Here is a 20,626-nt window from a genome sequence, read left to right on the forward strand (position 1 = left end):
AGAGGGACCAAACCTGAGCCGCGCATGGGCAAAGAATGGCGAGGTGTGATGCATCATCCAGTGTGAGACCATACAGGGGGCAGGAAGAGTCCGGAGAGATGGACTTGTGGAGTAGATTCGCCATCGTGCTCAGCCTGTCACGGCAGAGAAGCCAGCCGAATATCTTAACCTTGATAGGAGCCTTGGGGCTCCAAATGTCCCTGGTGTGGAGGTCGATCTCGTGGTCGGAGGAGAGAAACGAGTAGGTGCACCTCGAGGAGAACGAGGATGAAAGAATATGCGGTGCCCCCATGTTTGGTTTTGGTAATTGATGACAATCTCTAAGGACTAATAGTTGCCTTGAGTTATATTTGAAGGTTTTGTCCATGGGCTTTTCTTGGAGTACATGTGTTGGTTTCAAGGAGAGTTTGTGTCGACCAAGGTGCTATTCAAGGAATTACCTAAAAATCGGTCTTGTGAGAGGTTGTTCAAAACTAAGTCAAAGAGTGAATCAAGTTGATCAACCCACAGAGCGTAGAAGATGTACCGAGAGGGATCAAGTGATCCCATGGTATGGTAAGCATTGTCAATTACGCTTTGTGTACTAACCCATGGTCTTCGTGAGGGTTCTTTGTGGGGTTAGGATGCGGTGTGCAAGTTCAAGTGGAGCATCGCGAAGAGATCAAATGCTTGAAGCTTGCCGTCCTTTGTGGTGACAATGGACTTGTGAAGATGTGCGGAAGAGTGGCTCACTCATAGTGGAGTATGGGGGAGCAATCAACTAGTCTTCATCGAGTCAACGCAATCAAGAAAGGTTGCGGTGTGCAAGTTCAAGTGGAGCATCACGAAGAGATCAAATGCTTGATGCTTGCCGTCCTTTGTGGTGACAATGGACTTGTGAAGATGTGCGGAAGAGTGGCTCACCCATAGTGGACTATGGGGGGCAATCAACTAGTCTTCATCGAGTCAACACAATCAAGACAGGTAGTCCAACTTGAGGGAGTCAAGATCGTCATCATCTAGCTCAAGTGGACCATGTGCAAGGAAAGGTTTGCCCTTGATAGGTTTTCTATTTTACTGGTCTCATGATGGTAGTTGGGAGACCGGGTTATAGGATCGACTGTCGTACTATCAAGGTGGGGGCTCTCGATGAGTAGCTTGATCGTATCGTTCATTGAGAGCTCAAACCATTGCATCCTTGCATCATCTTTCTTAGTTCTTGTTTGGTTCTCTTTTTGAGTCTTAGAGCTTATGGTCATCTTGATGACAAGCTCGAGTTCATCGAAAACGGAGTTCACATGTATCTTTTATGATGTTTTCGATGTTGGAGGTTATGCTCGTTCTTCTCTGTTGGAGGTCTCACTCCTCCATTTGTTAGTATACCTCCCCTGCCTCTTCTTACTATAACCAGTCGTTGTTTTGATGCTACTCGTCGTCTTGTTTCCAACAAGCTTGAGTTTGCTCAATTCGAAGCTCATATGCAGAAGTTATGGCAGTTCTTGTTTTCTTGAATGTGGTTTTTGTCTGGTCCCAGCGGTAGTATCGCTTGGAGCTCTCAGCCGTAGTACCGCTGTAGTGCCGCTCTTCTACCGCCTCGATTTTGGGTCCTGCTCTTTTCGTGTCGGGTTTAGCAGTAGTTGCACGGCAGTAAGGCACGGTAGTACCGCCTAAGCGGTAGTACCGCTCCGGTCGGGCAGTAGTACCGTTTCTGCTTCACTGCCGCCATACTCTGCTCTGCCTGCCTCTTTTGGTCCCGTGTTCTGCTCCTCCAGCGGTAGCACCGCTGGGGTGAGCGGTAGTACCGCTTATATGCGATACTACCGCCCCAAGGTTCATATTTTGTTGCTCCTTTTCCCTGTTTCTTTCGCCTGAACGGTAGTACCGCTCGTGGAGCGGTAGTACCGTTCGTGTGCCGGCTGAGCACATAACGGTTGGATTTCCCCCCTCCTATAAAAGGGGGTCTTCTTCCCCAATGAACCTTATCCTTTAAGCTCGTGTTCTTCCCCCATTGTTGACCTTCTTCGAGCTTGCTGACTCTCAATCCCTCCATGGTTTCTTGCTAGTTTTTGAGGGAAAAGAGAGAGGAGATCTAAATCCACATTTCCACCAATCACTTTCTCCTTTGTGTGAGGGAAACCCCTTGGATCTAGATCTTGGAGTTCTTGGTGTTCTCCTTCTTGTTCTTCCTCTCATTTTCCTCCCTAGCATTAGTTGCTTCGATGGGATTTGAGAGAGAAGGACCTGGCATTACTGCCCTTGCCATTGTATTTGGTGCATCGGTTTGAGTTCTCCACGGTGATACATGGAAGTGAAGTTTGAGAAGCTTATTACTCTTGGGTGTTTGGGCACCCTAGAGCTTGTTCCTCTTGGGTGCCTTGGCGCCCTGGACGGTTGGTGGTGTTCGGAGCTCAATCATTGTGGTGTAAAGCTCCGGGCAAGCGTAGGGGTCTCCAATTAGGTTGTGAAGATCGCCCCGAGCAATTTGACGGGTACCGGTGACCGCCCCCAAGGGTTGCTAAAGTGTACGGGTTTGGTGATCGCCCCCAAGGGTTGCCATTTGTACGGGTTCGGTGACCGCCCTCAAGGGTGCCTTAGTGGAATCACGGCATCTTGCATTGTGCGAGGGCGTGAGGAGATTACGGTGGCCCTAGTGGCTTCTTGGGGAGCATTGTGCCTCCACACCGCTCCAAACGGAGATTAGCATCCGCAAGGGTGTGAACTTCGGGATACATCGTCGTCTCCACATGCCTCGGTTATCTCTTACCCGGGCCCTTTACTTATGCACTTTACTTTGTGATAGCCATATTGTTTCTTGTCATATATCTTGCTATCACTTATTTGTTTATCTTGCTTAGCATAAGTTGTTGGTGCACATAGGTGAGCCTAGTTGTTGTAGGTTTTGTGCTTGTCAAATTAACCGCTAGGTTTATTCCGCATTTGTTCAAGCCTAAACCGTAATTATTTTAAAGTGCCTTTTCACCCCCCCCCTCTAGGCGACATCCATGATCTTTCAGAGGATCCGTGGGTGAGGAAACTATCGTTAGGCGTGTCGCTGATGGTGACATCGTGCAACAAAGACAAAATAGACGCAAGCTCGACAAAAGCAACATTGGTTAGGCAATTCCAAAGTAGCGTGTAAACCAGCAAGCATGACATGAGATACTAGGATAGAGGGGGGAGTGGAGTGAGAGAAAATGTGGGCATAAGTGTCAATGAGAGGAGTAGGGAGAAGCCAAGGGTCGAGTCAGAAGAAAGATGGAGGAACCACTATCAGTAAGGGCAAAGGATATTTTTCAAAGGGGACAAAGTTGATCATGTACTTCCTCCGTTTTTATTTAGTCCGCGTATTAGGTTTGGTCGACATCAATCTTTGAAAATTTTGACAAAGTTTATAAACAAAAATATTAACCTATACAATAACAAATCAACACCATTAGATTTATTATTGAACGTACTTTCACATCATATAGATTTGTTATGATAAATGTTTATATTGTTTTTTACAAACTTGTTCAAACTTTGCTAAGTTTGACTTCAGTCAAGTCTAATATGCAGAGTAAATAAAAACAGAGGGAGTATAATCTTCCAGAGGAAGGGCGGGTTGATAGCTTTGTTAGCGAACTCAAGAGAGTACTAGAAGAATCAGTTAACCCAAGGCAAGGTAAGTCTGATTTTTTGGGGAAGTTTGAAAGCAGATTTTATGAGGCAATTGTTTTGGAGAATCAGGTTTTTGATGCCTAGACCACCGGTATTTTTAGGCCTGCATACATTTTTCCAGGCAATAAGACATTTTGCGTCGGAGCCCAGAAGAAGGATCTACTAACTGCGGCTAGCATTTTAATGATCTTCTTAGGGAGCCTAAAAATAGACATGAAATGAGTGGCAAGGACATCAAGAGTAACTCTCGCTCCAGGAGAGAGAAGTTTTGTTGCCCATCCGGTGAGATATTTTAGGAAGCGCTGGATGATAGGTTCAAAAGCCGAGGAAGGGAGGTGCGTGTGGGAGAGAGGGAAACCTAGATAGATTTGAGGGAAGGAGGATAGGTTCGAAAGCCGAGGAAGGAAGGTGCGTGTGGGAGAGAAGGAAACCTAGATAGATTCGAGAGAAGGAGGATAGGTCGCACCCAAAGGTTGAAGCAATGTGCTGGCGGTCTTTTTTTTTTTGACTAACTACTGCAGGGCACAACCCCACAGTCTTTTATTCCAATAAAGAAAAGAGTCCAAAACAAGTCAGCTGTACAAAACTAAAGCTACAAAGAGAAAGGCCAAAGTGACCAAGCTTAACTATACCTACCTATACAAGCATCACTCAATGAAGCCCCTCCAACCAATTCAAAAGGTGGGGTCTAACATGAGCCTTGACTCTATGAGAGAGCAGAGTTAGATCATGTACAAATTTACAACGCCAAGCACTAAAAGAAGGTCTTTCCCCTCTAAATGTCCTGCCATTTCGAAGTATCTAAATATTCCAAGCCGCCGTGAAGACCACCTCAAAGAAGAAGCTTTTAGCAAATCTCTGCCTGGCCAAAGAAATACTTTGATGAACATTGGAGCCGCCAGTCCAGTCAATCTGAAGATAATTTCAAATTCTAGTACTGAAGTTACAAGAAAAGAACAGGTGCTGGCGATCCTCATATGTATGCTGATGGCACAACACACAAAGATTATCATCCTCAACAGTACGCCAGTGCCTCCTCACGAGCAGGTCTTTGATGTTGAGTGTGTCGAAGAATAACAACCAAGCAAAAACCTTAATTTTCAGCAAGCAAAAAACTTAATTTTCAGCGTGCATCGACTGCTATAATTTTCAGCGGTCTATATGGTTTAGATTTGAGGTGGGGTCTATATGGATGGGCACGAGGGTAGTTTTGTGAAGTGGATGGGCACGAAGGTTGAAGCACCTTCCGATTCAGTGCTATAATTTCTTGCAAGCTCCAGTGACTTCATATAACTCATGAAAAAAATAAATCAACAGTGGCCTTTGGAGGAGGCATTTCTTTCCCATTGACTAAGCCTGACTTAAGTGACCAGATTCACCATAAGAGAGAGCAATAAACTACTCCCTCCATGGCTCCATCCCACAATATATGAACGTTTTCCAACATTGTTTTATTCCAAAAGACATGAACTAACAGAAATATACTGACACCAAACATGATCAGCTTTTTATTCCAAAGAACAATGGTGATATCAAACCACATGTTTCCGAGTGAAAAAAAAGGCAATCGGCACATTCACAACTGTAAACTCTCCATCTCCCTATGCACACAAAGCTTCTTCCCGGTGGCGTTTGCCGTGGCTGTAGAAACCTCCATATTTCTACGATGCCTGACTGGCTGACTGCCTGCCTATCTACTGATGTCCCATATATCTTGACTCACAACACGGAGAAAATTGCGTAGAGCGAGTAGCAGGCCTGCCTAGCAGGCGCGAACCTCGGTAAATCGGCTTGGGGCTGGCTCACAGTTGCTGGTAACTTTCAATGATCCAAAGAGGCACGATAGTCTCCTCATAATGGGCTTGCGACTGGCTACTACTTCAAATGTCACAACATCCTTCCCGGTATCAACATATGCATCGTAGCCCTCCAGATCTGCTTCCGTTATGAACACTGCATCGACACATCCAGTTGGACTGCTTGGCCTCGGTACCATAACTTGACAAAGAGGTAAACCGCTATCATCGTAATCAAACTCCACCGTGCAGTCCTCGATATCACTGTCAGGAATGGAGGCTTTGGTGCCTTCTAGGTAACAGTTTAGGTTTGTACTCCTTACTGGAAGACGTCCAGTGGTGAGAGTGCTAAATACGATAACAGCCTGCAAAATCATGTCATTGGCGAAAGCAGCTTAGCAGATGCATGACTGAATAACGATGGCGTTCATTTGTATAGAACACAAAGGCAACAGCCCTTATACCTGCCACTGTGATGGTGCCAAAAGCACTCGGGGCCTAATGGATCGTACATGATCCAAAGCTGCTTCAGGAGTCATGTTCCTATATTTGATCTGAAGAGAAGGAACATAATAATCTGTTATCAGCAACTGAATGAAACTTATAACATTCAGCTTGAAATTTATGTAGCTTATATTACCAAATAGCACAAAACAATAGTGGTACTTCGTCCTCTACCAGCTTTACAGTGAACATAAGTAGTTCCACCTTGTGACGCATTGCCTGAAAAACAAGTAACTACATATTAACTTCTACCCATTTGAGACCTATTGAAATTTTGAGAAAATATGTGATCTTTATTTCTTTAACATTTAAACCAAACTCAATGGACATTTGTTGTTGCTAATGACAAGGCATAAGTGATCAGATCATCCTTGGACAATAGAACAGTCAAGGAAGCTTGAAGATAGCACATAGTTACATCTTACATGCAATAAGATAGACATTGCTGTTTGAAAACGTTCTGCAGACAGCTGATCATTGAGTTCAAATTTCGGCATTGCGGATAAAACAAGAGAACTGAAAGACAGGACGAGCTCTAGTAACAAAAACAATGACTACAACCACAGCAGCAGCAGAAAAAAAAAGAATCCTTCAATGAGCAAATTTTTTAGTACTAGACCATTTCTTGACATATTATCAAAGAACTACAAGTTTAAGAATAGCCTAAAGAATCACCCCATTTCTGTATCAGTGTTCAGAAAAAGATTCCTTGGAATTTCAACAAAAATAACAGGCGTGTCCCACCCATCAGCCACTGAGCCACATCATCATGAATTGGGATAGGTGCAACTTTTTCATGGACACTTATGCTTGTGACTCTGATGGGTTGGGGCAAACCTGGCAGTTCCGTTGTAATCATATAAAGGTGTAGTTTTCTGAAAATCATGATACACAAAAAGTGTAGTTTGTGAAATTGCTTGTTAACTGCAGTTCCTTGATAGTTAACAAATATAGTGTAGTGTTGAGAAATGTTGCTTTTGCACATAAATCATGCACTCAAGAATGAGCAGAATATGTAGCCATTCCTTCGTAGTGTACTATCCTTGTCTACATAAAGGACTGACTATTATAACAGGGTCTCAGTTTCTTTGTCATAGGCATTTATATTGCCCATTCCACTTACTGTCATGCATGATGTCATCCACAGCAACATCAAATAAATCCTTCATCTTGCTGTTGGGATGGAGGTTTGCATTAACCTATATATTGTTATACCTACTCCATCTGATACTGACGACCTACCAAACAATGTACATAATACTCAGTTCATTATGCAGTTGACCGCAAGCTATCATCTACATTCCTTGCATCCCAAATCTAAATCAATTTCTTATTGCAGGAGAACAGCACTCCATATCGCCAGGTACTAAAGACATCAGGAGAACTGATATGTAGATTTAATGATTTATCACTTGCGTCTAGGACATGGCATGAACTTACGGTGGATAAAATCAATGGCTCGACAAATATCTTCAAGGGATGGTGCGAACAGGTAGTCTCTTGTGGCAATCACAAGGTGATCAATCCCATAGGCCTGGAAAAAGAAGGTGTGTTACTCATCAGTACATATTTGTTTTGCTAACTGAAAAGCCACAGTAGAGTGATGGTCTGATGGAGCATGGCTGCGAATCAATCACAGTATGTATGGAATTGCATTTATTAATTCAAATCCAAATACAAACGAAATCATGCAACAATGAAATCAAGTAATGTAAAAATTACCTGGTACAAGGACATTGGCACCAGAGTCTCATAAGGCTCATTCAATGTTACAACTCCCTGAACTCCAAGTTGCTTCAAACGTGGAACATCACTTGGGAAAGGAACAGCTCCTAGCAAAATGCACTGCAGATGGAGGTTGGACAAATTTAGACGATGACATCTTTATAGCAAGGGCACGTCACAGTATTATACATCAAAATGCTAAATTGTGCAAAGCAAAATATCACAACACCTAACAATATCAATCAAGGCATGCTATCTAGGGATGAATGCGTCCTTTCACCACCTAACCAACAGAAGGATTCTGTGGTCCTAGGCATGTAAACACGTTCACCCGCCAGTGCCAAATGGAAGACCACAAGACAATCATACAGAAGAACAAGCTACAGTAACATAGATACTGAAGAAAAAGTGCTCAAATGTATTGCACTCGAAAATGGAGCCTGAAATGACCAGACACAACAGCAATCACTGCTTACAACGGCCATGCCTTTTCCAACAGCCGAACGTCAATTACAAGAAATACTCTCACGCACGAAAAAGAAGAAGAAGAAGGTCGCAATTCTGCACAAAACTAACAGCGGAGCAATCACTGCGTCAGATGCAATCATGGAACCAGATGTAACCCTTCCCCAGTGTAGATGGCACCGAGAAAACCCTGATAAAAAAACTGGTGCCCAAAATCACCCCCTTCACCAGTTTAAAAAAGTCGCCCTATCATCCAATCTTATGGACGCAAGTGATCCAATTTATCGAACAAGAATCAGTCAATACTAGCACTACATAGGCATACACTATGGGCCTATAATCCCAGACAAAGTAATCACGAAATTCGCTCAAAGGCAGGGTGAGCACCTGGTCGACGCGGTCCCACCACCGGAACTCCGCCTCGAACTGGTTGCGCAGGACGTTGTAGAGAAGCGTCGGGTAGAAGAGCACCCTGGCGCCGGCGCCGACGAGCGCGCGCTTGGCCCTCAGCCGCACGACCTCGCCGCCGCCAGCCCAGGCCTCCTCCGGCTCCTCCCCCTCCACCGGCCTCCCGTCGCCGTCCCCCAGCTCGCGAATCCTCATGCGCCTCCCCTCCCCTCTCCTCCCCTCCGGAAACAGCCCGACGCCCCAACCCTACGCGCACGCCGAGGCACCTCCGGCGCGCCCCAAACCCTTCCGGAACCAGCAGATCCGCCGGGGAGATTCGTGGATCGAGAGGCGTGGCGTTGCGGCTCGGGCTTTGCTCCTGGCGGTGGGCAGAGGGGGAGACGCGAGAAATGGGAAGAGTGTGGGCTGTGGGGGCAAGGCAAAACCTCAGGAGAAGACTGCGGGGGCGAAAACAGGTGGCGAGTCTGCTGAATCGGATCCACGGGAGGGGGGAGGGAGAGGGGGCTGATGGTCCGGGTTTTGGGTGGATTGTTTGTTGGTTGGTGGGATGGGATTTATTGGTGGACAAAACGTGGGTGCGTTTATCGCCGCGGGTCCTTTGACAGTCGAGTAATTGCGCGGTTTCATCATTTTCCTTTTTTTTTTCTTCCGAGCGACCCTCCTTTCCATGCTTGGGAGTAGGTGCAACAAATCTTCAAAGCTTTCTTCACGACTCCATGTATGATGTTTATACTCTAAAAAGACATAACCCTTATAAAAACATGTTAATATTTCCTACAATAATGCTAATTCATTTGCCACGGAGCGATTATAAGCATAATGTAGCCTGGAGCGAAACTCTTGAAGAATGTTTACTCACGAGACGAGCCATTAGCCTATTAGCGGAGAAATGGTGCTTTTAGTAAAAAAAAAAGAAGTGCAAAGGGATTGGACATACCAAGCAAGCAATCTTCGTATAACAAATTCTTGGTTTGAATGATGATAGCAAGCTTTTATGATATTAATCGGGTGACAATTTCTTTTGCGGGATAAGTGAAGCGCGGATAATTCACCAACCATAGGTTGATTGGACAGCACGGGTCAAGATTAACACATCCACGGAAACATATAAAATTTCACACATCGGCGAGGAACAAGGCAAGGTTGTTGGTGACAAGGACGTGCATTTGACCAACATAAACCCCTCATCAACTGAGCCATAGAAGCGTGCAAAAGGATGTAAAGTTGGCATCAGAACGGATCATGGCAGATTGGCAGTACCTGACAGCTTACACAAGGCGCTCAGGAAGACCATACTGCTAACCTGACTATAAAAGAGTGGCTCAAAGCGTATAAGAAAATAAAGACCAGTTCGAAAGCTACCTTGTAAACAGAGAGGCGCGCAAAGGTAATTGCAAGGAACCGAAGGGTGCGGACGAAAAACTGCCTAATCGCGCACCAATAATTCCAGGTAAAACCGCCCGGTCACCCGAAACGCCCGGCCGCGAGATTTCCCGCGTCCGCGAGAGGGAAAAACGGCCGAGGTTTTGGAGCCAGCGGAACGAGTGGACCGCGGCGAGCTGGCGTCGTCAGTGGTGTGTGTCACGCGACTCGTACGCGTGCGTCCTGCCGCGCTGCCCCCTCGCCACGCCGGCCGGCCGTCCGCCCGTTTCTGGCTTTCTGCTTTGCCGTGGGCTCCACGTGGGCGGTGCCCGTTGGACGCATCCTACTGTTACGTGATGCTGCGTGTGGGCCCGTGGCGGCTCGGGTCCTTGCGAGCGATCATGGTGTATGTGGCCCCTGTGACTCTGGCGGGTCCGGCACACTATTTGACTCGGGTGACCGGTGGTCGGCAAGTTTTTCCCTTTTTCTTTTCGAACAACATGGTCGACTAGCTGGATCCGAATCATCTGATCTTTCCAAATATTTTTCCTCGCGCCAGAGAGTAGTGCCGCCATGGGCCGATTGTATCGCGGATTCGCTCGCGATAGGCACGATGGGCCGATTGTATGCAGGTCCGGAACAGCCTGCTCATTTCTCAAAACTACGGCCCACGGCCCCGGCCGGACTCACTCAACTGACGCACGCTCTCGTCGTGCACGAACACAGAGCCCTCCAGCTCCTCGGCGGCCCTCCCCTCTTCTCCGTCCCGGTCGCCACTCCCCGCCCTCGGAGCTCCCGGGCGGCGGCAGCCATGTACCGGGTCGCCGGCAGCCACCTCCGCGCTCTCAAGGTACCCTCTTCCCCCCTCTGCCCGCCCCGCAGCAAACCCTCAGCGTTCGTCACACAAACGAGCTGATTCGTCAGCTGGTGCTTGTGGAGTTGCTGCCGATTCATATGCCGTTGTTTACATGTTCGATTGGTCTAGCTCCCATCATTTAGAAACGGGGGCTAGAGTGTATACGCATGGTGTTTGCTGCGGGTGCTGGGCTCGTTGTCCCTCGATTAGAGAAGAAGGGATGCTGATAGTACAAGTCAGGTGATTTCTGACAGACACCGAGCTGGACAGACAAACTTGTGAGGTGATGTAAATACCAGTTTGCTTGATCCGCACTCCAATTAGAACCACGATGTGATTTTGGTACTGGAGCTCGTACTAGTACTTGTGTTGGGCTAGGCGCCTAGGCTGTGTTACAGCTCAGCGAAAATACAAAAAGTGATACGGTTTCGATACTATGAATCTGTGATACGTAAACACAAAAATAGATCTATCGTGAACCTGTGATACTGTATAAAATGCTTAAAATGTAGTTGGTGATATGGCATTATATACATTTTGGCTATTTACTTTGTCATTATTAGCCTTAAGGCTAAATTGGGTCCAGCACATAGGCACAATCCATACCTCCATCTGTCTGCTACAGACAGCATGTGCCTAACCAACTCACACTACCAAGTGCCATAAGTCGTACACACTCATCAATGTGCGTGGACACTGTCAAACAATTGTCATTCAGAGGCACCATCATCAAAGTCACTGACAAGAACCACCCTAGTTTGTTGTTCCATGTGATCCAATGTGCTTCTCTTCATACCAAGGAACTGCGCCCCTTCAGTGATTATATATTAATTAGACAAACAATTCCCATGTCACCTCATTTCGCATCCCGTTCGACATTACACACTTGTTCACGTCGTTCCCTCTAACTAGTGCAAACATCACCTCCTTTGTAACATGTCCAATATAAGAACACACGAGTAGCTTTGTTATCATTTTTAAGGAGCTCTATACCTGTATGAACATCGTGTCCTTGTGTCCATTACTTATTCTGGTACACTTCCTCACACATCACGTTGTCATACTCCCTCCGTCCCAAAATTCTTGTCTTAGATTTGTCTAGATACGGATGTATCAAGTCACGTTTTAGTATTAGATACATCCGTATCTAGACAAATTTAAGACAAGAATTTTGGGACGGAGGGAGTACTTAGAGCATCGACAATATATTGTAGTTGAAACTCAAGGAGTGATATATGTTACTAGCCACACTTTGTTACTTTAAGTTTACATATGGTGGGTTTTGCTTTGCAATTTGGTCCTATTGGTTTTTATTTTCACCTGTTGCCTGCCTTCTACTTATGTATTTTGCACACAAATTGGTTTCATGTTCAAGCTTTTCAGTTTTCAACCTTTACTTTTAGAGTTTTAGCGACGTTACCTGATGTTCTCGCCGCCTCACAATTTGTTTGCTTTTTCTGCTTGCAGCAACATGGTTCTAGTAGGTTTGCTAGTACAAGTGTTGTGAAGCAGTCTTCTGGTGGTTTATTTGGTTGGCTTCTTGGTAGCAAGCCAACCCAGTTTCCAACTCTTGATGTCCCTCTCCCAGGCGTCACTATTCCTCCACCACTACCAGACTTTGTAGAGCCAGCCAAGGCAAAAGTTACCACTCTCCCGAATGGCCTCAAAATTGCTTCAGAAACATCAACGGTATCACTATGTGCCTGCAGATGTCTCAATGTGTTCCCTTCTTTTTTTAATATCTACATGGGAGTAATTTATAGGGACTTAACTGCAGAGTCCAGCAGCAACAGTGGGATTGTATATTGATTGTGGTTCTATGTATGAAACACCTGGTTCGTCTGGAGCATCGCATCTACTGGAGAGAATGTCATTCAAGAGCACCACAAACAGGAGTCATTTGCGGCTAGTACGCGAGGTAGAGTCCATTGGAGGGAATGTCTCTGCGATAGCTACTCGTGAACAAATGTGCTATACCTATGATGCATTCAGGGCCTATGTACCTGATATGGTTGAAGTGCTTATTGATAGTGTGAGAAACCCAGCATTTCTTGATTGGGAGGTTAAAGAGCAGGTATTCCATCTTTAAAGGTAAGCGCTCCAGGTTTACCCTTCATTGTATTAATGTCCTGTCGTCTTACAGCTGGAGGAGATGAAAGCTGAAATAGCTGAATTTTCTGCTAATCCTCAAGGTTTACTTTTAGAGGCTCTCCATTCTGCTGGCTATACTGGGGCACTGGCAAAGCCCTTGGTGGCACCAGAGCCTGCCATACATAAATTGGACAGTGGCGTTCTTAAGGAATTCGTTGCTGTAAGATTCATTAATCTGCCATCTACTCATCTTTGCTGTTATTTAGTTAGAAAGATTTTGTTTTGAAATCTGTATGCATTGAGGCATTTAGGAAAACTACACAGCACCCAGGATGGTCCTAGCAGCATCAGGAGTTGAGCATGATGTGCTAGTTTCAATTGCTGAGCCACTTCTCTCTGATCTTCCTGCTGTGAAGCGTCCAGAAGAGCCAAAATCAGTTTATGTGGGAGGAGACTATCGTTGTCAAGCAGACTGTCAAGTGAGTTCTTGCTGTTTTTCTATCTTTTGCGGTGTCTGGTCATGGTGATGTATCTAAGATTTACTTCTGTAGTTCTTACTTGTTCTCTCCCGTGGACAGAACACACATTTTGCTCTTGCTTTTGAAGTGCCAGGTGGATGGTATGAAGAGAAAACAGCTATTACTGTAACTGTCCTTCAGGTATTGGTGGGTGTTAGCAAATATTTAAGTGACTGTTATTTACAGACAAAATTCTAGACGAGCAGTTTCTTTTCTTCGAGGTTTTGTGTGGTTTACTGATTATCATGCTTGCATATTAAAAGTGAACTATGTGTCCACTTTCCACTGCCCACTATAATAATAAGTTTCTTTTTCTGCAGAAGCTCATGGGGGGAGGTGATTGGTTCTGTACTTGCGGTGTTGGGAAGGGCTTGTATTCTCGATTATGTATGTCATCCCTTTCAATTCTACATCCCTGCCAATGATTCAAAATTAAATTACTCTAATTTTTTTACTTTAACACTCTTTACATACAGCTCTCCGGATATTAAGCCACTACCATCAGATCGAATCATTCTCCGCTTTCAATCGTATCTACAACTATTCTGGTATTTTTGGAATTCTTGCAACAACCGTAAGCATCTTCTCAGACATAAATTATCCTTCATTTTTTATCACCGAAATTCAAGATGTGAATAAAACTTTGTGATGTCTTGTATCTCCCAGAAATAGTTAATTTGTGTGCATTGCTAAGTGGTATGTTTTATTCTTTCTGATTATTGGGTTTAGTGACATACGGTAATTAGTCTTACATGAAACGACATGACATGGAAACAGCTTAAGGCAAAGAAACTTATTGCTCCTACTTAGAGAAAAGATGCGTAGCCAAACAGCTAAAGGCCCCTCCAGCCAACATAAAGGATAAAGTAGTTTGAGTAGGGGAAGAGTGGAAACTTTTGATGCCTTCAGTAGCAATAAGCAAATAACAAAAGCTAACTCTCTGGTACTTTTCTGGGGGCTATCCAGTTAGAATTGTGATATAATCTCTGCATACCAAAGAGGCATGTAACCTATCCTAATTTCAGCCATTTGGCGTGTCTGTTTATCTTACCTCCTGTCCATCCTACCACTATTTTGTCCAACATTTTGTATCGTTTTCACTGTCTACTTCTCCCTATAACACAAACAACGCAAATAATGTGTAAAGGTTGAGTAAAGAATTGCCCAGACTCCAGCTGGAGTCGTTTCTTTATTTTCCTTTTGTAGTTTACTTATTCTCATGGTGCAGTCAAATGGACAAATTATTGCTTGACCTGGTTTCACACTTATGCACGGATTCATCATTCTACTATTTTTTATTTTCTATCATATAATTGTATCTAATCTAACATGCTTTTGTGTTCTGTGATCACAGAGCCCAGATTTTGCCTCGAAGGCTGTGGATTTGGCAGCAGGGGAACTTCTTGAAGTTGCCACTCCTGGAAATGGTTTGCATCTTATTTGACATCTGCTGTGTAACGAATCATCTGTAGAACTAAATTGACCACTCATTAATCTTCCCACTTGGCTGTGTTTCTACTTAGTTACACAAGGACAGCTTGATCGAGCTAAACGGGCAGCAAAGTGTAAAGTTTTGATGGACTTGGAATCAAGAGTATGCATTCCTAAACCCTAATTGAACCCTTCAGACAAACTTTTAACCCATACCCCACTCTGTTCCTAAATAGGCACTCCACATGGTCTCAAATACACCCATTTGACCATTGCCTTTTCTAATCGTATGTTAATGGAACTTATATAAAATGGCATGTTATGGAAATTCTATTGATGATCTGCTAATTTCAATTTCATGTGACAAATCTTAGAAGTTGTATGTATATTAGCAATCAAAGTCTAAACTTTGACTGCTTATTCTAAAATATTGTCTATTTAAGAATGTAAGAAGCATTATATACTTGATACTTGGTATTATTCATTCCAGGCTGTAGCATGTGAAGACATTGGGAGGCAGGTTATGACTTATGGTGAAAGGTATGGCTAGACAGGCATTTGCAACTTACTCCCTCTGTCCCAAAATATAAGATCAATTTTTACCTTAGTGTCAAAAATGATCTTATATTTTGGGACGGAGGGAGTAGCTATTAAAGTCAACTCCCCAGTGTTCATGATGTTTCACGTTCACATGCACTAGCTATGCATTCAATCATTTGGAAATCATACAGACTCTATTGACCAAACTAGGCAGTTATTACGGTCTGATTTGAACACTGTTAATGTTATGTTACCTTCTCTTCTGTTTGAACTTTTAACAGTATTTCTCAACATTTACATCTGTGCTTGTGTTAACAATGCAGTGCCCTTTTGAGGGGAAAATATTTTCCAAATTTATATGTTTTTTCTGAAGAATCAACATGCTTACTAGTTTTGGAACTCAAATAGATATTCTTAATTTGTTCGATGAAATATGAGGAGGTTTCATAGTTCACGTTATAGTTTTTCTGTATATAGTCCTGATGGTGGATCAATTAGGTAACGTTCTGTGCTAACTAAAAAGTCACGTAGTGCAGAATTTGGTTAGGGCATCTCCAACGTGGATCCTCAAATCTGCCCAAAATGTCCACGGACTGGTCTGGACATCCGAAATTCCTCAAACCTTCCTCAAACCGGGGGGGGGGGGGTTCTAGGGGAGTCTGGAAGTCCGTGGACACCGCCAACTTGGCCTTGGACCCCACCACAAACCCACTTTTCCCTCTCCCTCCCTTATCTCCCCTCTCTTCATTTGACATGGGGTGGACATTTTATGGGTATAGTTGGATGGCCTCCGCCCAGCCGGCTGTCAGTGATGTCCGATAGGTGATCCGCGTTGGAGTTGCCCTTAGGCCCATGTACGGAAAATAGCTACGATAACCGTGACTTAGCGAGAAACTCCCAGTCTCGATCTGGGTGAAATGGCTTGGTGAACCAAGTTTGAGGTGGCTGTAGGGGTTTTGCTTCTTTTCCAGAGCTGGGACAGGTTGCAGTTATTCTTTTCCAGAGGATGTTTTGCTTCAGATAAGCCTTGTTGGGGCATTTTTTTCATGCTGTTATTGTATCTACCTTGTGGATTGTCCAGTAGTTTATACCCAAGCTGAAAGAACTTCACATCACCATATGAAAATCATGATATCAGAGTCCTCCAGTTGTTGATCCGTAGTCTAGCTAGAAATTGACCTTCTACTGCATTATAGATGGCAGCTGCATTATTTTTGCAAGCGATTGATCATTTTTCTTTTGCTGCGAATAAACACGTCGACCATATTCTAGCTATTACATGCAGTATTTACATACCCCCTCTGTCCCAAAATATAGTGCTTATTAGATCTTTTCGAACTCAAACTTTGTCAACTTTGACCATTGTTTATAGAAAAAAATGTGAACATCTACAATACTAAGTCAATTTCTTTAGATTCATCATGAAATATATTTTCATATGGTATATATTTTGTGTTACAGATGTACTCCCTCCATTCCTAAATATAAGACCTCAGTGATTCAGCTTTCATGACATTGCAGGGAACCCATCGAGAAATTCTTGAACGATGTCGAAGCAATTACTCTGAATGACATTTCTTCAACTGCCAAGAACATTATTTCTACACCCCTTACGATGGCATCATGGGGTGATGGTATGTTCTTACTAAGCACATCGTTCTTCTTTACATTTTTTGCCCTCAAGTAGATTGTGCAGCATTTTTGCGACCGTGGTCTTGTGGTTTACCAAAAATGTTTGTTTTGCAGTTACTAATGTCCCAACCTACGAGTCTGTTAGCAGGAAGTTTCATTCAAAGTGAGGGAAAGCCCGTTGCAAGACATGTTCCGGCTGCACAAGATGTGCAGAGATGTGTAACTCCTGTGGCAATGGCCCTAACCACTGGAACCCACTGAACACATCTTTTTACTCACTGAACACATGTTAGTGGTGCTGACTGTCTTATTAGTTAGTACTATTATTTTCCTCTATTATGTACATATTTTGAAAGATCTGCAGCAGGCTTTAACTCCTTTTTTTTTACCTAGTCATCTTGCTTGTTTGCATTATGCTTTATGTTAGAAGGGAGAGAGAGGATTGGTGGAATAGTTCATTGTATTGCTTGAGCCTCGTGGGCTATATATGTAAGAGTACATGATCTACTTGAAGTACAAGACAAGCCAGAATACTTCCTAATTTATCCTATGTTTCCTAATACAATCACGTTAACCCCCCCCCCCCCCAGTGACTGGAGAAGAATTCAAATGCAGGTCAACGGTCACCCCCCCCCCCCCCCCAGTCGTAATGGTCGACGCATCCCGGAGTCGTGGCTGGAGTGGCAACCGACAAGATTGCTCAAGCAAGGCGGTAGCCCTTTGTGCCGTTTGTTGTGGTAGCCGATAGCGTAGGTGGTGGAGCCGTGGTTGAGGTAGCCGTGCGAAAAATGCAGTGCTCGATGTGGAGTCGGGGTAGCTGGTGTCGATAAAGTCGTCGTGGAGCTGCGGACGCAAGGAGGCGCCGATTTAGTCATGGGCGCAGTGGTGTCGAAGTAGTGGTGCGTCGGGAAGAAGACGTCGACGACGCCTCACGCCGGGGTTGCCAACCCCGGGGACACATCATAGACGAAGGCACGCGTCGATGTTGCCAGCACCGGGCATGCGTAGATGGACGAAGACGAAGTTGGCGAAGCGCCGCATCAGGCTTGCCAGGCCCGGGGACACGTCGTGGACGAAGGCACGCGGCGGTGTTGCCAGCACTGGACATGCGTAGACTGTGACCTGCACGAGATGTACGCCATGTCGAAGAAGTCGGAGAGGCCAGCAGAGAAGGACTCGACGATGGTTGCGCGCCGATTAGCGTCGTGCCAATGTCGCCCGCGGTTGTCGGAGTAGATGAAGCGGTCGGGGTAGATGACGGCGACGCTGGCGACGGGCTGGTGCTGGACGAAGACAAAGGGGGTGGACGTGCGGCGGCTACGGGGGGTAGCGACGGTGGCGGCTGAAGAAGAGCGGCGGCGGCGGCCTGACGGCGGCGGTGGCTAGGTTAAGAGCGCGGCGGCGATGCTCGAAGTAGGCGAAGAACCCTGACAGTGTAACGAAGACCAGCGCGGACGATGGCATTCCCGCGCCAAGGGAGACGGTGCGGCGCTTACCACGGGAAGTCGACGCACGGGGACGGCAAAGTAGACCGCGGGCCGTGGCGGCAGGCGGGTCGGGGCGACGGCGGGAAGACCTCGGGGCGGCGGCGGGGACCGCGACGCTGCGACCCGAAGGGGCGACGCAACGACGGTTCGCGAGTCGGTGCAGCCGCGGGGACGGCCTTAGGACGGCGGCGTGGACTGCATGCCACGCTCGCTACAGCCAAATGGGACGACGCAGCGGTGGCGCGAGGGTCAGTGTAGCCACGGGACGGCCTGGAGCGGACAGCCTCGGGGCGACGGGGGACCGCGGGCCGCTACACTACAGCCCGAAGGAGCAACGCAGCGGTGACGCGAGTCGGTGCAGCCGGGAAAAGAACCATGGGGCGGCGACGCTGCAGCCCGACGGGACAACGCAGCGGCCCGTTGCTCGATCGATGGAGGGGCGCGCTGAACTCGGGATGGTCTTCACGGGGCCTGCGAAGGCACGCGCAACCAATGGGCCAGGTCGGTCGCGCGGCGCAGATGATGTGGTTCGCGGCGGCGGCGGGTGAGGGAGTCCTGGATTAGGGGGTATCCGGACAGCCGGACTATATCCTTTGGCCGGACTGTTGGACTATGAAGATACAAGATTGAAGACTTCGTCCCGTGTCCGGATGGGACTCTCCTTGGCGTGGAAGGCAAGCTTGGCAATACGGATATGTAGATCTCCTTCCTTGTAACCGACTCTGTGTAACCCTAGCCCCCTCCGGTGTCTATATAAACCGGACGGTTTAGTCCGTAGGACCAACAACACACAATCATACCATAGGCTAGCTTCTAGGGTTTAGCCTCTTCGATCTCGTGGTAGATCAACTCTTGTACTACTCATATTATCAAGAACAATCAAGCAGGACGTAGGGTATTACCTCCATCAAGAGGGCCCGAACCTGGGTAAACATCGTGTCCCCGGCCTCCTGTTACCATCCGCCATAGACGCACAGTTCGGGACCCCCTACCCGAGATCCGCCGGTTTTGACACCGACATTGGTGCTTTCATTGAGAGTTCCACTGTGCCGTCACCGTAAGGAAGGATGCCTCGTCTCGTTGTTAAAAACAACATTATCGCCGGGGGAGCCCTGGCTGTCGGCCAAACTCTCCGGCTAGGCAGTTTCATCATGACCGCCCGTTCGGCTGCTGCACCGACGATGACTTCTCGGGTCATCGAAAACAGCCTCCACGTCGGCTCGGAATTTGCCGAGCAGATAGATCCAATGGAGCTCTCATCCCTAAACGAGCTCTTGGATCGCATCGCCGCCTTGGGAGTCGCTACGGACTATGATCGGATTGGGCTTAAACCCGATCAAAGGGAGATTAACTCTCCACCGGTCACCCATCATATTGCGGTGGTGGAGGAACAATGCGGCGATTCTTCCTCTATCTTGAGGACTAACTATGTCCGGATTCCTGAGCTCTTCGAGCTGGATACCCGTTTACGGGAGGACATCACCCAAGCCCTGAACCTAGAGTCAGGCGGCGGACCAGACTTATCGGGCAACATCCCGAAACCCGAACTTCCAAGATTGGAAACTCCCCGGCCCCTGGGTCTCAGATCGGGTAAGGGTTCGGACTCAAATCCACCCACCCACCCAAACATAAACGATCTTTCCCACATCAGGCAAGAGCCCCAGGAAACAGTACATCATTATTGGGCCAGATTCCTCCTTGTGATGAACAAGGTTAAGGACTGTCACGAGGAAGACGCAGTCTCACTTTTCTGCAATAATTGCACGGACAAGGGAATCCTTAACGCCATAAGTCGCCGTGACATATCACGCTTCGCCGACTTGGCGTCCATAGTACGAAAGTACTGTGCGATGGAAAGCGCCTGGAAAACCAAAACGAAATTTTGGGATAATCCGGCTCCGAATATACACCCAGTCTGAAGTAAAAGGGTGCACTATCATAAGACACCCGAGTTAATTACAAAGAAGGAAAGACCCTCTACAGGGCGTGGAAACCGTATTGGAGGGATGGCTCAACGGACCCTGCAAAATTCATAGTACATCGGATACCATACCAACACACAACCTTAAAGCATGTTGGGTACTCCGGCAGGTGACCAAAAGTGGTGAGGATCTTCTCATCCCAGATGCCACAGAGCACCATCTCGTGGATAACAATACGATATTAACAGTCTTT

The 20,626-nt window shown here is 46.2% G+C and overlaps 2 protein-coding genes across 2 annotated transcripts; one reads left to right on the forward strand and one right to left on the reverse strand.

Annotated features, from left to right (window-relative positions):
* Positions 1-5,118: 5,118 nt before the first annotated feature.
* On the reverse strand, positions 5,119-9,060 carry LOC125530824 (phosphatidylglycerophosphate phosphatase PTPMT2). Its single transcript, XM_048695235.2, has 6 exons — positions 8,514-9,060; positions 7,659-7,781; positions 7,377-7,470; positions 6,073-6,155; positions 5,897-5,986; positions 5,119-5,797 (listed from the first exon to the last, which is right to left on the reverse strand). The coding sequence occupies exons 1-6, from the start codon at positions 8,727-8,729 to the stop codon at positions 5,399-5,401; spliced, it is 1,005 nt and encodes a 334-aa protein (XP_048551192.2). The 5' UTR covers positions 8,730-9,060; the 3' UTR covers positions 5,119-5,398.
* A 1,434-nt stretch (positions 9,061-10,494) lies between these two features.
* On the forward strand, positions 10,495-17,378 carry LOC147980272 (mitochondrial-processing peptidase subunit alpha-like). Its single transcript, XM_087547475.1, has 13 exons — positions 10,495-10,746; positions 12,220-12,441; positions 12,530-12,826; positions 12,896-13,063; positions 13,155-13,322; positions 13,422-13,502; positions 13,682-13,748; positions 13,838-13,935; positions 14,716-14,788; positions 14,885-14,955; positions 15,283-15,332; positions 16,854-16,966; positions 17,079-17,378. The coding sequence occupies exons 1-13, from the start codon at positions 10,510-10,512 to the stop codon at positions 17,129-17,131; spliced, it is 1,698 nt and encodes a 565-aa protein (XP_087403601.1). The 5' UTR covers positions 10,495-10,509; the 3' UTR covers positions 17,132-17,378.
* The last annotated feature ends 3,248 nt before the right edge of the window (positions 17,379-20,626 follow it).

The sequence above is a fragment of the Triticum urartu genome, chromosome 3A (assembly GCF_056163025.1).
Source record: "Triticum urartu cultivar PI428250 chromosome 3A, HENAU_Tu73, whole genome shotgun sequence".
Lineage (NCBI taxonomy): Eukaryota > Viridiplantae > Streptophyta > Magnoliopsida > Poales > Poaceae > Triticum > Triticum urartu.